At 53.2% G+C, this 16593-nt stretch overlaps 1 protein-coding gene across 1 annotated transcript; it reads right to left on the bottom strand.

Moving 5' to 3' along the window:
* Positions 1–2738: 2738 nt before the first annotated feature.
* PGLYRP2 (peptidoglycan recognition protein 2) lies at positions 2739–11266 on the bottom strand. The gene is made up of 5 exons (XM_060252592.1): positions 11195–11266; positions 8702–8849; positions 6480–7364; positions 4937–5147; positions 2739–3860 (listed from the first exon to the last, which is right to left on the bottom strand). The coding sequence occupies exons 2-5, from the start codon at positions 8772–8774 to the stop codon at positions 3521–3523; spliced, it is 1509 nt and encodes a 502-aa protein (XP_060108575.1). The 5' UTR covers positions 8775–8849; positions 11195–11266; the 3' UTR covers positions 2739–3520.
* Between the last annotated feature and the right edge of the window lie 5327 nt (positions 11267–16593).

Raw genomic sequence — 16593 nt, 5'->3', positions numbered from 1 at the left:
TCCCCCAAAGAAGCAATATGGGCAGAAGTAGTAGAGACACTGAGGGCTGCCCAAAGGTGGGAGTGTTCTGTCACTCACCTGGTTACGCTCTTGACGTTGGGATGAAGACAGAAATCAAGGTGACTAAAGCAGAGGTCGTAAGGTGGGACCCTGGGAGACTCCAGCCACCCTCACATAGGCTGGGCAACCATCTGCTTGAGTCATGCTCTAGAAGTGAGAGTCCTGGACATCTTCATCAGAGGTGGATCAGAGTCCAAGGAGAGCTCCATCTCAGGAGGTCTAAGGCCACGAGGATCAGAACTCCCAACCTCAGACCCACGTAGGAATGGAGATCCCGGAGCCCTGATCTGCCAGTCGGAAGGTGGGGGGAAGTTGTTGCAAAGGAGAGAGTCTGGACACAAAGGGCCCTTTTGGCCTTGGCCCCCAGCTGGCGCAATGAGGTTCCGTTAGAGATCAGGGCTCTATGGCAGTTCCGCGGGGCCCGTAAGATGGAACTCTTCCGCCAGGCCTTTAGTTGGGACGGGGGGGGGCATTCATCTTGTACCTGGCCTCCTCTCCAGTGGCCTCAAGTCCAAGCGGCCATTTGGGCCAAATTGGGTGGATCTCTATCGAGGCACTGCTTAGTTTAAATAAAACAAATCAATAAAGGCACATCATCTTGGAGGACTGGCAGGCAGTCCCTAAAAGGGCCAGTGCTGAAAGACCAGGAGGAACTCGGAGCTCCGGGCAGAGGCTGCTGGTGAGGGCTGAATGGATCGACACATCCACCCTGATTTCTGCATGTTGAAATCTCCTGGGTCAGATTTGTGTTGATTCTCACATGAGACCAATATGATTGCCTGGGAGTTCCGCACCAGTAGGCGGGCACTGCTGGCACATGACGGCATGTGTTAAACTGGACAGTGTATCAGTGGGTGAGCTCCAGATGGTGCCCCAGGCCCAGCAACAGCCTCGCTTGTGTGGGTGGAAGGAGCCCCTCCCCCCATGGGTTGCCTCCCCTTGCTGGTAGGGCCAGTCCCGTCACAGACGGGGCGGGGGGGGGAGGCTCAGCCCATGGTGGGGGGAGTGCCTCCTCCTCCCCCCCACCAGTGGGTCACTTGCCTGCAGGGGGGGGGCACTGCCACTCATGCCTTCTCCCTCCTCACCAAGAGGCCTCCCCCCTTCCTCTTGCCAGGGTTGCTGCTGCTGGGGGGGTGAGAATAAAAAGCAAGAGAGGGAAAGGCTGAAAACCACTTTGGGAGGGGGGGAGAAAACCAGGGTAGATTTTTTAAAAAACAGATTTCAGTGGGGGGGCGGGAGCAGGCTGAGGCCAGAAGGGTGCATGTATCCAAAAACAACTGCGCCAAACATACCAAGCACTTGATGCAAAATTTAACAATTACAGTATTTTATGAAAGTGCACAAGCATCCAAAAATTCCTACATGAATTCATACATGAACATCAGGTAATTTACTTCCAAGTTTGGAATAAATTACCCAATGAAGATTTGTGAATTTCTTCGGAGTCACCCAGTGAAATCAACATTTTGTATAGGACTTTTTGTATAGGACTGTTTATTTTTATTCATGTATGAATTTTTGGATGCTTGTGCACCTTCATAAAATACTGTAATTTTCAAATTCTGCATCAAGCATTTGGTACTTTTGGCGCAGTTGTTTTTGGATGCATATTTGATACTGTGCTGCCACTGACTTCTACCTGAGGCCAGCATTGGGCGTGTTCCCCTGGACCAGGCTTCCAGACACTTCTTTGTGGGGCCACTTGCCCCCCCCCACACACACACACCATTGCCTCCACATCCACTGCCGAGTGAGTTGGTGCCACCTGCGGGGGGGGGTGAGGAGGAGGAGACCAGAGCAGGTCTCGCAGGGAGGGAGGGGCTGGGGCCAGTTCTGCCACTAGGCAATTGCCTAGGGTGCTGGCCTTCTGTGGGGCATCGAATGGGGCACCCCCGTGTGACTCAGTGACATTATGCCCCTGTATAAATCGATGGTGCGGTCTCATTTGGAGTACTGTGTGCAGTTCTGGTCGCCGCACCTCAAAAAGGATATTATAGCATTGGAGAAAGTCCAGAAAAGGGCAACTAGAATGATTAAAGGGCTGGAGCACTTTCCCTATGAAGAAAGGTTGAAACGCTTGGGGCTCTTTAGCTTGGAGAAACGTCAACTGCGGGGTGACATGATAGAGGTTTACAAGATAATGCATGGGATGGAGAACTCGTGGGCATTCGATGAAATCGCTGAGCAGACAGGTTAAAACGGATAAAAGGAAGTACTTCTTCACCCAAAGGGTGATTAACATGTGGAATTCACTGCCACAGGAAGTGGTGGCGGCTGCAAGCATAGCCTGATCTTCTTAGCCTGATTTAACATGGCTTCTCTTATATTCTTCAGTTGGTCTATGTCAAGACAGTTATGTTTTCCTAAAGGACACAATGAAGATTCTCTTATAGTTACTGGTGTACTTATCCTCACAATGAATCTGATATGGGAGCTTAATGATCTGGAAGAATTGGAAACGACTGTTGCTTGCACAGGGGACTACCTTACCTTTTTAGAGGAAAGCCAGCTAGCCATCTAAGGCTTCTTGGAAGGCCCCCTAGTCCCACATCAGGCCTGGCGAGGGTCATGCAGAGGCCTTTGCACTGGGACTGGAGCACCCACATGGCACTTCTCCCCACACACTTCTTTGTCCTCATGACCAGCATTTCCCCACAACACACACACAAACAGGAGGATTTTAAAATAAAATCAGTGATTTAGTGCAACACTCTGACCGATTCCTCACTCACCTTATGCTGATCTTACGTTCGTCTTCTCAGCACCGCTCCCTTCTGATTTCCCACGATCTGCCCCAGGGCTGCAGCAAGGATCATCATTTTCACGCAGCAAATGGAAACTGGTTTTTAGCGGTTTCTGTTTGCTGCACAAAAACACTGCTCCTTGCTGCAGCCCCAGGGCAACTAGTGGGAAGTCGGAAGGAAGCTGCTCTGAGAAGATGAATGTGAGAGTGGCGTAAGGTGAGTGAGAAATTGGTCTGTTTTTTTCCAGCTTTCATTACAAAAACCCCATTCACGTCATTGTTTTGTAATGCTGGAATCATAGAGTTAGAAAGGACCTCCAGGATCATCTAGTCCACTACCTACACAAAGCATGAAATTCACAAGTGCCTCCTCCCCACAGTGAGCCCTGCAGGCTCCATGCCCAGAAGATGGCAAACCCCTCCAGGACTCCTGGCCAAACTGGCCTGGAGACAAAATGCTGCCTGACCCCAAACACTCTTTGTGTTGTGGAGTTACAATCGTGGCCACCCCAGACATTGTCCCACAAGGACCTGTGCTCCTCCTTCTCTCATATTTGCAAATCCAAAAACACAGTTGCATGACTTTTCCAAATCTGAATCCAGGCCCTTGTTCATGTCGTGTCTGAGGGGCTGCCCCGGGTTTTAGGGCAAGGCAGCAGTTTTATAGACAGTGGGTTCATGAGGACTCTGGCCATGTCAGGCGCTCCACGCTGTAGTTTAAATGCAGTGAGGAATGCCTTGGTTCATGAAGCACCTCTCCCTGAAGCCTCTCCAGGTCTTTATCTCTTGGAAGAGCCTGTCTCCGGGGCAGAGGGTTGGCAGCACCACCTGGCGATGCCCGTAGACCGTGTAGTTGGCCTTCAGGCGGGAGCCCCTCACGGCACACCGCATGAAGTTGTCCTTCACCAGCTCCAGGGCAAAGGGGTCTGGTAGGGCCTTCATGTAGTCCCCGATGAAACTGACGCCGAAGCCTTTGCTGTTGTGCCCCAGGGTGTGAGCTCCTACCCACTGCCAACCTCGGCCTTGGTAGATGTACCCGTCGCCTCCAACCACAAAGCTGTGTGGGAACACAAGACGAGCATCAGGGGAGCCCGGGCACAACTGGTGAATGACACACAGACACACATCCCAGTGGCGGGTGCAGCACCGGGTGGCCCCAAGGAGGACAGATAGGAGGGGATAAGTTTGGCAGTCTCTCCGTGTAGGCACAAAGATATGGCTTTGTAATTTAACCAAGACCCCCTCCCCAAAAGTGCAAATTGCTCAAAGAAGAAGAAGAAGAAGAAATATCATTGCTTGTACTAGATTATTCGATAGCTTTGGGCTGTGACACCTTGTTGTGAAGTTTGGACCTGGGACTAGGGATTAAAGGGGGTTCTTTGGATTGGCTTCAGTCTATTCCTTGTGGGCAGAACGCAGAGGTTTGCAGTTGGAGGGACGGTGGCTCAGTGGTAGAGCATCTGCTTGGTAAGCAGAAGGTCCCAGGTGCAATCCCCGACATCTCCAAAAAAGGGTCCAGGCAAATAGGTGTGAAAAACTTCAGCTTGAGACCCTGGAGAGCCGCTGCCAGTCTGAGTAGACAATACTGACTTTGATGGACCAAGGGTCTGATTCAGTATAAGGCAGCTTCATATGTCCATATGGAGACCGGCTGAAACAGCTACGTTGGTTGCCATATGCTTCGGAGCTCAATTCAAGGGGCTGGTTAGGACTTTTAAAGCCCTTCACAGCCAGGGTGGGACCCACAGACTGGAAGGACTGGCTCCTTCCACATGTCCCTGGATGGCCACTGTGGTTGTCAGGCAGCCAACTATCGCATGAGTGTCAAACATAAGGCCTGGGGGCCAGACATTGGTCTGTCCAGAGCTCTTGCCTAACCCAGGAGCAACTGGTGCAAGGGAGGGAACAGGAGGCTGGGGGGGAGGGGCGTCAGCAGGGCAGAACAGCCTCATTGGCGGCTGTCAAGCATCAGACCACCTTCTCTTCAGTGGCAGTCTCTGCAGTGAGCCTGGAGCCACGGCTAGCGCATTCATGCTGGCTCTCTGCTTGGCCTGCAGCTCTGCCCCAGCCCCCTCCCCCCTCGCTTTGGGGCACACTTCCCTAGCTTCCTGCACTGGGGCTCCACTCACTCACCTGTAGCCGATGTCATCCCAGCCGCGGACAACCTGATGGAAGCGCTGCATGGAGCGCATGTCAGCAGCGCACTCCGGGAAGGTTTGGCACGGCTTCCCAGGGCTGTGGGTGTGGTGGATGTAGACGAAACCCAAGGGCAGCTGGAGGGGAGTCGGCGTTCCTTTGTAGGGCTGGGCCCCCCACATGCACCGTGGGATGATAGCAGGGCACTCTGCAAGCGGGGGGAGGAAGACACACAAGCGTGGCAGTGAATAATACTGCAGGCCCAGTGGGGCACCCCCCCCCCCGGGCTGCTTGCAGGGCCAGCTCACAGGGTTACTCTGCATGAGAGCGATGTGGCTGCCGGGATTCAGAGGGGCCAGCTCTCCGTGTTGTCAGAATCCACCCTGAGATGCTCTCCAGTGGAGCAGAACAGCCGTGGGGATCTTTGCCTTGTGTCGTCTTTTCCTAGCCCTTTCATTTCACTCTTTATACTCCATTGTCCCTCTTTTGTTCATTTTGTCCTAGCCAGAGAGCTAGGGTTGCCAATCCCCAGGTGGGGGCAGGGGATTCCCCCAGTTTGGAGGCCCTCCCCCGCTTCAGGGTCATCAGAAAGCGGGGGAGGGGGAGAGAAATGTTTGCTGGGCACTCCACTATTCCCTATGGAGACCAATTCCCACAGGATATAATGGAGAATTGGTCTGCAGGTATCTGGGGCTGTGGGGGGGCTGTTTTTTGCAGTAACGCAAATCTTCAGCATAGCATCCGGTGCCTCTCCCCAAAGTATGCTCCAAGTTTCAAAAAGATTGGACCGGGGGTCCAATTCTATGAGCCCCCTAAAGGAGGTGCCCCTGTCCTTCATTATTCCAAATTAAAGGGACACTTTTTAAAAAAGGGAAGGCATTTAAAAGGTGTGCGGTCCCTTTAAATGTGATGGCCTTTGGAGTTCAATTGTGCTTGTCGCAGCCTTGCTCCTGGCTCTGCCCCCAAAGTCTCCTGGCTCCACCCCCAAAGTCCCCAGATATTTCTTGAATTGGCCTTGGCCACCCTACAGAGAGCCCAGTGGGGACAGGCAGCCTCCGCTCCAGTGATGGTGGACTGCAGTTGCCCGTGGGGGGAATCCTTTGCTGATGAGGGCAGCCCACCTTTGCAAAAAATACATGACCCCCCCCCAAAAAAATCCCAAATGGATTCCCAGCAACGCAGCAGCCCAGCAATTCCGCCCCCCCCCCCACAAGCTGGCCCATTGTGATAAGACTGGTGTTGTGTATGTGGACTAATGATACTATTACCTGCGTTCCTGCCTGGCTCCTTGGAGCCTGACGGACTGAGCTTGGGGACTGGGGACCAAGGGGCAGGAGGATCCAAACCCCTGCTGCCCTGCTCCAATCACGGGCCCCCGGCTGGTTGGAATGGTCCAGTGGCATCCTAGCATGGGAACCGGGAACTGCATGCAGTTGGCCCCGTTCTCCAGTCTTAGAGGTCAGGCGTTACTATGCTGTGCTGAATAAAGAGAGCATCTCCTTCATGCGCTGAACCCACTCTATCCTAGCCGGCCACCTACCTACATAGAAGGCTGTGAACTCTTCTACTGCCTGGATGGCGAGGGGAGGTGCTGTCTTGTTCCCGAGGAGGGGGTGGCTGCCATGCAGGTGCTGGAGCAGGCAGAGAGCACTCTCCACCTGGGCTCTGAGCTTCTCCTGGGTCACCAGGCCAGCAAAGGTTTTCCGCCGGAAGTTGCTTCGGGTGTGGCTCTCCCCTGCCAGGCCCCCTCCAGCATAATATTCACGGAGCAGGCGGCTGATGCGGAATGGCGAGCTGGCATTCTCTGCCAAGTACGTGCCCAGGATCACCCCATCCATTGCCCCATTGATGAAAGCGTCCGGCATGGGCGATGGAGAGCCCAACAAAGTGAATGTCTGAGGGGCCCGGATGTCGTCCCAGCAGCCATTGGGGCCCAGCAGCGCTTCACTCTGCCCAGCGTGGAAGAGGGAGGTGGCCACAGCCAGGCTCTTGGCGAGTGGGGCCAGGAGGGGGTCCAGAGGGGGGCAGGGCTCTTGGCCAGTGCTGTTGGAGGGATCCTGGGGTCCAGGAGAGGCAGGCACTGCCCCCTCTCGCCCCCTCTCGAGGAGCCCTCCAACCACCCCATCAAGTAGGGGGCTCAGTGCCACTGTGGTCCCATCAGGAGTTAGCACTGCCCCGTGTTCCACCCAGGTGCCATCAGTTCTGTGGTTCTGGAAGCGTCTGAGGAAAGATCTTTGCTTCTCGCTCAGGTACGGCAGATTTAAGCTCACAGAAGTCTCCAGCACAGGAGAGAATTGGCAAAACTCACTCAGGCAACCCAGTTCTCGGGAGAGCTCCAGCACAGGCCGGTCTGGGGCCCCCTCCAGATGGGATTCCAGCTCTTCCAGGATCCCAGTCACAGAGTCCATCCGCAATGGGTATCTGTCTGAAAAGAAGGGTGGGAAGAGCAGAGTCAGAGGTGGCAAATGACTGCATTCACCCACAGGGGGCACAGGGCACCGGCTGTTGAGGAGGTTGCTGTCCTGTCCGCCCACAAGCCTGACCTTTGGGGCATTCGGCAGAGGCCTCCTTTGGAATGATCCCCGCTGCAATCTCATGAGGTCTGATAACGCAGAGGCTGACAACAGCTATGGTGGGGGGGAGCGGAGGGGGAGGCGGAGATTCTATATTGCGCTCTTGTGGAACTTTAATTTATTTGAAACATCATAAATGCCTCAAGAACGGCACCTCTCTGCTCTAGTGTCTGTTCACTCCTTTAAAAAGAAAAAGGGACTAGCGAGTCCTTGGAAGTGACTATTGCTGTGCAGGGCTTTTTTCCCCTGGGGGAATGGAACTCCAGAACCTCTTTGTGGAAACAAAGTTCCAGGATAATGCTTAAAAGCTCTTAGGGACATCCCTGTGTTTCTCTTTGAGTTCCAGCACCCCTTTTTCCCAGGAAGAAAGCGCTGCTGCTGCTGCTGCTGCACCAAGTTTTTGGATGCTGGTTGCCAGTCGGTCTGTAAAATTTCAGCTGACAAAAATCCTAAAAACGTCAGGAAACCGAGGAAAGCTTTCTTCAAAAAGCATTGTTATGTTTTCAGTTTTTGAAGCAGTGGGCATTCTGAAATCACAAAACACAAGCATTAAGCCCCTCCCCCTCAGTCTGTTTATGAGCCAGAGGAATGGAAATCCACAAGCAAATTAAGCCACCTGGATTCAAACTCCTACCGCACCACTGATGTGAATGGCAGGAAAGGAGGTCACCAACTGTGTTAACCTTTAGCAACGTTAGCATTCATCCTCCCCAGCTGCAGGCTGAGAAGTAGTTGGGAAGAATGAAAAGCAAGCAGGTCCTAAAGCACCTCTGCAGAATGCCACACCTCCCCCCACCCCCTCCGGTGGGCTGAAGCTCTGAACATCTCCCTGTGGGGAGCAGCAGCAGCAGCGGCTCACAGGCTGTCTGTCCAGGGCCCCTCCTTCTCAGAGCCAGGCCGTCAGGTCAGTCACGAGAGAGAATGAGAAGCAGGCAAGCACAGCTCTCCTGAGACCTCACAAGGTACCCAACCTGCCTGCAAAACCCTGCAGTGGATGACTGAGAAGTGTTTCAGATAGTGCTGAAGCTGGATTCTGCTGCTTGACCACAGCATGAGGCCTCGGATCTCAAACACACTTCACAGCGGCCTCTGGGCCTCTGTTGTAACTCTGTCTCCAAGGTCACTTCTCCTGAGGATCCACCCAAACCATCTTGCTGCCGGGCTTGGGAGAGGGTCGCCTGCATTTTACCTGCATTGGGTTCTGCCTCCAAAGCGGCACAGAGAAGCACTGGCACAAATCCCAGCCACACCAGCGGGAACATCTTGTCCTGGGGTGAAAAGCAGTTGGTGGTGGTGGCAGCGGTTGTCACGTCACGCAGTGGAGAGGCGGCTGGCAGCTGCACAAGAGAAAAAACAGCGACACGGGGGTTGGGCTTCCATGGGCCTTGGGAGACAAAGGGGGGGGCAGCCTCATCCCAGCATCCCTGGCTGTGCCCGGGAGCCTTCCACTAGGCATCCGGCCATGCTGTAAAGAAAGCCCCCTACTTTTCATACATATGGACATCGTGATCACCAGTATGGTTGCCAGGGTGCCTGGAGTTTGACTCTCACACATCTGCTCTAAGAAGTGGATTTTGCCCACAGTTTCTAAGGCTTATGTGGATACTATAAGCCTCAGCTTTGCAGCTGCATTCTACATCTCTGAAGGGTGTTAGCCAGAACTACTGTTGTGCTCCAGCTACTCCCTGTGTGCCCAGTCTTGGCTGCTGCAGTAAAGGAAGCCATGCCACCATGAACTGTACAAGCAAACAGTTTCCAGCCTGTTTCCATGAACCAAGGGCTAACACCACCAGAATCCATCTTGCTTTCCTGACTCCATATCCAACAGCTGCTTCAGCTTTTGCATAAGGCAATCAAGCTTATCCAGGCATGGATCCTGCCAGACCACTCAAGCCTTTGTCTAACGAAACCCAGGAAAAAGACCGGTGCCAGGAAGAAGACTAAGAAAGAGGAAGACCATCTCCTGCATGAGCCAAGTCTTTTGTCTAAACCGGGTGATACCTAGGTCAATATTTGATTCTCTATTGTCACCTTTTCAGATAAGTCCATCTAATCTTAAGTGTTCCCCACCCAGTAATCACTTCTATTCTGTCACTTTGGAGCCTGCCCCACGGCCTGTTTCAATCTGGAAATTCTTTCAGGTACCCAGGATCCAGGCAAGTTCATTGGTCAAGACAGGTACCCAATTGGGTGCCACCAAGGGACTTGCTATTGGCTCTGCAATAGTCCAGCCCTCCTGGTCATTGCAGCGCCTCCCCTTTCTCCGACCTCCCAGCCCCTGAGGGTCTAAGGGAGTCCTTATAACCTCTGACCCAACTCCACTCATGTGTGCTTCTAGCAGTATCCCAATTCCGCTGTCTAGATCCATCCCCAATTCTGGCCACAGTTTTGGGTCCATTTCCCCCGTCCTCTTTTGTCACCATTGGAGCCTTCCTTGAAGACTACAATAGGTAATATTACCCTGTGTGTCTACCCTTTATGTTCCCCTATCGATCTATCTATATTTCTTAGGACTGTGTGTGTGTATGATTGTATGTGTATTTTTATCTTGTATGGAAGTCTATATATTTTTCCAATAAATTATAATTGATTTCACTAAATTAGAGTCCCAAATATCTAAGCATTACTTTTCTGGACGTGTATTCTTGTATACATTGGTAAAAGATTCCGAGTGAGCCAGGTGCCCACCTAACTAATTCCCCAACCTCATTTTGAGGGCATTTAGGCTTACAATGCAGCCACTTTTATCCTGTCCCTGGGGCAAAGGCTTTGCAGGAACTCACAGAGTCATCGTATAAGAACAGAAGAGAAGCCACGTTGCATCAGGCCAATGGCCCATCCAGTCAAAGACTCGATGGTGTCACACAGTGGCCAAAACCCAAGGGCCATCAGGAGATCCATCAGTGGGGCCAGGACACTAGAAGCCCTTCCACTGTGCCCTCCCCTCAAGCACCAAGAATGCAGAGCATCACTGCCCCAGACATAAGAGAAGCCATGTTGCATCAGGCCAATGGCTCATCCAGTCCGACACTCTGTGTCACACAGGGGCCAAAAAACCAGGTGCCATTAGGAGGTCCACCAGTGGGGCCAGGACACTAGAAGCCCTCCCACTGTGGCCCCCAAGCATCAATGACCTGTGATGTATAAGACCTTCCTTCCTTCCTTCCTTTCCATAGTGGTTCAACCTGTATCCTGGGAAAGCTGAAAGTTGCCAGCCACCTAACTATGAAATCCCTTCTGCTGCAACTGTCCAATGAGTATTTGGGTATTTGCAGAAGTGACCCAAAACCCCCCTGCCCCAGCTGGGAAATAACAAACATTTAAAGGGCCAAAGTGGGGGGGGGGAGATGCAGAGCTGCCCTGATTGCAACAAGCGGAGCGTTCTCCGCATGGAGCATGACTTGTTGCACAGGACATTGTGCGGACGGAGCTCCCTTGAAACACGTTGCTCTCCCTGTGGGTGAAAAGGGGCTCATGAAGCACTCCTAATTTGATTTGGTCTTGCAGCAAATTTGAGCCCGTTGCTTCCCCTGATAGCTTTGGGGGAGGGGGACAGTCCACTGCATATTTTGCCAAAAGGCCTAGAAATTTGCCTTTTGAAGTTCTGAGCCTCTCTTTTGTTCCAGTTTTGCCACTCCCAAACTCACAGAGCACACCCTGCTTCAAGGAAGAAGAAGAGTACCTCTTCTCTTGAGCCGGTCGCTTCTGTGGCTGCTGTCAGATGTCACTTTGCTATCACCAGCCTCCCTTCTGTGGACTTTCTCCTCCCCCGCCCCCCAGCTAAGCTCTGGGCATGCTTGTTTGTTTGCCCACTGGCGTTTCCTTCCGTGGGGGTCCAAAGGCCAAGGGGAGGCAGTCCTGCTGGGGGCTTCCGACAGGAATCCTTGGGGCAGGCATGTGTGTGTGTGGGGGGGGGGTGCCCCTGGAAAGTCCTGCCCTCCCTGGCTTCCTTCCCCCAGCCTGCTGGACAGGGACTGCAGGATTCAGCTGTTTGTGGTGGTGTAGTCAGCAGTGGTGGCTGCTGCGTGTGACCAACTAGCCTTGGGCACAAAGGTGACCCAGCTGCCCCCCTCTGTGGGGGTCTCTAGTGGTCCCCCCCCCCCCGCAGGCTGGCCTGCAGCTAGACCCCTGCAGAGGGAGGAGGCGTGAATACAGGGAGGGGGTGGGGACAGTGCCGGCCTCCCAAACCCCCATGATTAGTAGAGTCTGGTGAAGCCATTAGGGATGTCACCTGGAACAGCCATTTTAATAGCAGCCCTCTGCACAGCAGGTACATGGCAGGCGCTGGATAGCACCACACAAGCCATTGTGCCACCACTGGTGTCTGTAAACGTGTGTAGTTACCACTGTGGGACTTGGAGGAGATGGGCTATGGAACAGACTTCTTTTTTTAAAATAAGGAGCTTACCAGGGAGCTGGATGTGAAATGCAGTTGAGCCGGTACTGCTGGGCTATTGTCTTTCATCCACTGTGCACTTGTGTAGCAGTTCCCTCAAGCAGGGACACCTTCAAACCCCATGAGAATTATTTGCCTGCAAGGAAAGTTATTTGCTTATAGGCTGTAAAAGGCTGGTTTCATTAGTCTTCCCCTGTTATTATCTCAATAGGAGCTGCTGCTCCAGAGGGTGTTCGGTCAGTGGGGCCGTGAGTTAGATGGTGCTGAGAGAAGGCTCCGGGGTAGGGAAGAAAACAATTCTGCCGTGTTTTGCGGGAGATTCCTAGCTTGCCTGCAAATCACTCCCTCCAGCCTAGAAATTATTTCCAAATATGAGGTGAGCAGTTATTGTGTAGTGCGGAAAAGGCATTCGGCACGTACACAGCTCTTTGAAGTCTCAGGGCTCAGAGAGGAGGTTCTTCTTGACCCATATTTATGTGTAGACCCTTCCAAAAACCAGGTTTTTCTGGACTGAAACATGGTGAAGAAGACATTCTAGATGCCAGGACATTCTGGCCCCTCTGTTCTTTGGCCTTCTGAAATCAAGTGCTGCTCTTTCAGTCGTGAGAAGGCCTGGAGTTTAAAGGTGCCTGAGCTTTATGATCCCAATTTGCACGCAGCCCAGATCTTTGGGACAGGTGACTGGCCCCACGGGAGTCTGACACGATGGTGGTTCCTTGGTGAGGAGAAGGCACTCTGCACCTGCCCAGAGGCATTCTTTCAAGATAGCCAAGACAGAGCAATTCATGATGAGCAACAGATGCCAAGCAGGGTTCAGCTAACAGCCCCCCCTCCTTCATGAGGCTAATTCCCCCAGGCAGGATAAATCTCTCTGCAGTTTTCTGGCACAGGTCAGAGTGGATGTTAAAGATAAACTAACAAGAAAGAAGCAAAGAGCCCATGAAGAAAAGGTTATGGGGCTGAGCACCTGAGAAAAAATTTGGATGGACTGACCTGGCTCCTGCCTTCTTCCAGCTCCCCCCCACCCCACCCCCCTTCCTTCCTCTGAAATCTGGGCAAAAATGCCTTGTGGACTTTCCCTTGTATCTCTGCAACAGGAAAGGAGGGAGATGTACTTCATTTAAAAAACTGGCAGTGCAGAGGGGGACAGGGCATATTTCTGAGGAGGGCTGCCCCATAGATCCCTGTGGCTTTGTGTGTTTGCTGATCCCCTGCCAAATAAAGTATGCCCCCCACCCCCCAGTTGCACTCCTGCTGAGAAGAGAGAGAGGCCTCCTGCTGCTCTGAGTTCCTGTTCCCATCTGGGGGGGCCGTCCGGGATGCCACCCTTGTCAGGAGGAGCCTGGTCATTTCATGCCCACCACGCCAAGGCAGGAAGAGGAGGCCAGTTGGCAGGCAAACAGGGCAGATCTCAGCCATTAGCTGGAGGCCTGCTCTCTCTCAGGCTGTACAGAAAATGGGCACAGAAAGCATAACCCCCCCCCCCCCCGCACCCCGTGGTCTTCAAAGAGATGCACACTGGACTCTGGCCCTCATGATAAACTGATGCTAGGGGGAAATGACACTGGAGCCCTGTGTCTGCGTCGGGTTTTCAGGAGGATGGGCAAGCCCCCACCCCCGCTCCTTTAAGCAAGTGATCACTTACCTCCTTCCTGTGGAGTGGAGTCCCTGCACTGTGGCTGACCCTGGCTGGCCTTGCAGGGATCTTGTATAACTCTCCTCTGGGAGGAACTGCCCATCATTGCACAAGCCTTTCCCCACATATGAGGCAGATGTGCTTCCCGCACCTCTTGCACACCAGCACAGCTCCCTTGGGGCGTTGGTGAGCCACCCAGCCTGGAGTTCCCCAGGCCTCTTCTCTGACTTCTTGGATTCCTGGAGGGAGGGAGGGAGATCCCCTGGGCGGGGAAGTCCTCCGAGCAGGGAGTTGGCTGTTTGCAGCATGGCAGGGAAGTGGCATCACGAACAAAGAAAGAAAGAAAGGCCCAGTGGCTGTGGCCCAAGCCTCTTAAAACTGGAGGCAGGTGAATCAGATCTGGGGGGGAGGCCGGGGGTGTGGCATCGTTTTTTGTTCTTCCATGCACACTCCATTCATTCCCAAGCCAGTGGAGCTAAGGTGTTTCCCAGTAGTTGTGTGTGTGTGTGTTTGGGGGTGGGTCATATTTCTTCCTGCTGTGTGTTGTTGACTGGCAGAGGAATGCAGGAGTGTAGAATGAAGCCTTCTTCCTGCAGATGCCCTGCCCCTCCCCAACCCTTCCTTTGGGAGTCCCCCTCTGGCCAGAGGCCTTTTGTCTCTGCAGATTTGAACTGCTCAAGGCAGGCGAGGGGAGGGAGGCTGGGCCTTCCCCCTTTGTGCCTGCTGCTGCCTGCCTTAGAGCCCTCGGTGCTGCTTGGTGTTGGCCCCAGGACAAGTCCTGATCTCAGCAGGCAGGAGGGCATCAGGAGCCAGCCTCCAGGATAGGATCTGCCTGTGGGCTCCTTCCAGCACTGCCTTCCCCAACTCAGGTACAGAAAAGATCCTGAAAGTGACCAGAGACGCGCCCCTCTTGGCAGTGGCTGGAAGGGTGGTTGTGAGGGAGCCACAGCCCAGGTGCCTCTGCCTCAGCCATGGAAAGGATCTGACGGGAGGGCCCCCCCCCCCATGCTCAGCTGTCACCTCTCTTCTCAGTGCCGGAGCTTCATACCGGGACGTGTGCGAGGTCATAAAAACGGGGCATTTCTTCACCACGGAGTGTAACCGTTCCTTACTCTCACCTCTGAAATTTTTAAAAAGCAGGCGGCAACTTCTGTGTAGGTTTGATATTTGGTAGTGAAGCTTGAGTGTCAAGGAGGCCTGTCCCCCCCCCCAGAGCTCCAGGTTTCTCTATTAGGGAAATAATACAATAACAAAAACAAGCATAAAAAATGACCAGCATTAAATCCAACCATAAAACAAGTGAAGGTGTTGCATGGTATTTAACCCCCCCCCCCCCAAAAAAAAAGAGGTCATGAACCTAAGAAGAGTCCTGCTGCGTCAGACCAGGGAGGGTCCATCTGATCAAGCATCTGTTTCACACAGTGGCCAACCAGTTCCTCTGGAGGGCCAACAACAGAGGTCAAGGCCTCCCCCTGAGAAGAACGTCAGAAGAGCCCTGTTGGGTCAGACCAGTGAGGATCCATCTAGTCCAGCCTCCTGTCTCACACAGTGGCCACCCAATTCCTCTGGAGGGCCAACAACAGGGCAGAGAGGCTGAGGCCTTCCCCTGAGAAGAGCATCAGAAGAGCCCTGCTGGGTCAGACCAGGGAGGGTCCATCTAGTCCAGCCTCCTGTCTCACACAGTGGCCAACCAGTTCCTCTGGAGGGCCAACAACAGGGCAGAGAGGCTGAGGCCTTCCTGAGAAGAACATCAGAAGAGCCCTGCTGGGTTAGACCAGGGAGGGTCCATCTAGTCCAGCCTCCTGTCTCACACAGGGGCCAGCCAGTTCCTCTGGAGGGCCAGCAACAGGGCAGAGAGGCCGAGGCCTTCCCCTGAGAAGAGCATCAGAAGAGCCCTGCTGGGTCAGACCAGGGAGGGTCCATCTGGTTCAGCATCTGTTTCACACAGGGGCCAACAGCAGGTCATAGAAGTCAAGGCCTTTCCCTGATGCTTCTTCCTAGCAATGGCATTTTCTGGTTTGCTGCTTCTTTGTAGAGAGGTTCCCTTTTAATCGCTGTATCTGGTAGCCATTGGTGAACCTGTCCTACATGAATCTAATTCCCTCTAAGAGCCATCTCTGCTCATGGCTATCAATATTTCCACTGGCAGTGAATTCCACAATTGGATTACTTACTCGGTCAAGAAGTATTTCCTTTTGTCTGTCTGGAACCTCTCAGCTTCCTTGGGTGCTCTTGCCTTCTACGATGATGACAAATGGCCCACTTTCCCCACCCCTGAATAATTTAGAAACTTCTGTCCCATCTCCCCTTTGTTGCCTTCCTTCTAAACTATAAGCAATCAACAAGCAAAGGAGACCTGGGGTAATAATTACCCTGAGGCTTTTCTTGTCTTCCTTCTAAACTAAGCAGTCCGGACTCCAACCCTTTAATCCTCTTGGTGGTCTTTTCCTGCACATTTCCCAGCTCTGCAATGCCATTTTTGAGATCCAGGGGCAACCAGACTGGTACACTAAAGTATGCCAAATGAGGCTGCAGCACAGATCGCTATGGGGGGGGGGCGGTTACGATGTTGGCTGTTTCGTTTTTCATCCCTTGAGTTGGTGGCGACTGGGTGCTTGCAGAGGGGGCTCCTTTGACCTTTTCTTTCCTTCCACTCTCCTTCCAAGGGGGTCTCAGCTGCAGGCATCTGGTGATGATGATATTGGATTTATATTCCGCCGTCCACTCAAGAGTCTCAGAGCGGCTCACAATCTCCTTTATCTTCTCCCCCTACAACAGACACCCTGTAAGGTAGATGAAGATATTGGATTTATATCCTGCCCTCCACTCCAAAGAGTCTCAGAGCGGCTCACAATCTCCTTTACCTTCCTCCCCCACAACAGACACCCTGTGGGGTGGGTGGGGCCGAGAGAGCTCTCCCAGCAGCTCCCCTTTCAAGGACAACCTCTGCCAGAGCTATGGCTGACCCAAGGCCATTCCAGCAGGTGCAAGCGGATAAGTGGGGAATCAAACCCGGTTCTCCCAGATAAGAGTTCGCGCACTTAACCAC

The sequence above is a fragment of the Heteronotia binoei genome, chromosome 13 (genome assembly GCF_032191835.1).
Source record: "Heteronotia binoei isolate CCM8104 ecotype False Entrance Well chromosome 13, APGP_CSIRO_Hbin_v1, whole genome shotgun sequence".
NCBI lineage: Eukaryota > Metazoa > Chordata > Lepidosauria > Squamata > Gekkonidae > Heteronotia > Heteronotia binoei.
This window is presented reverse-complemented; position numbering and strand designations above follow the sequence as displayed.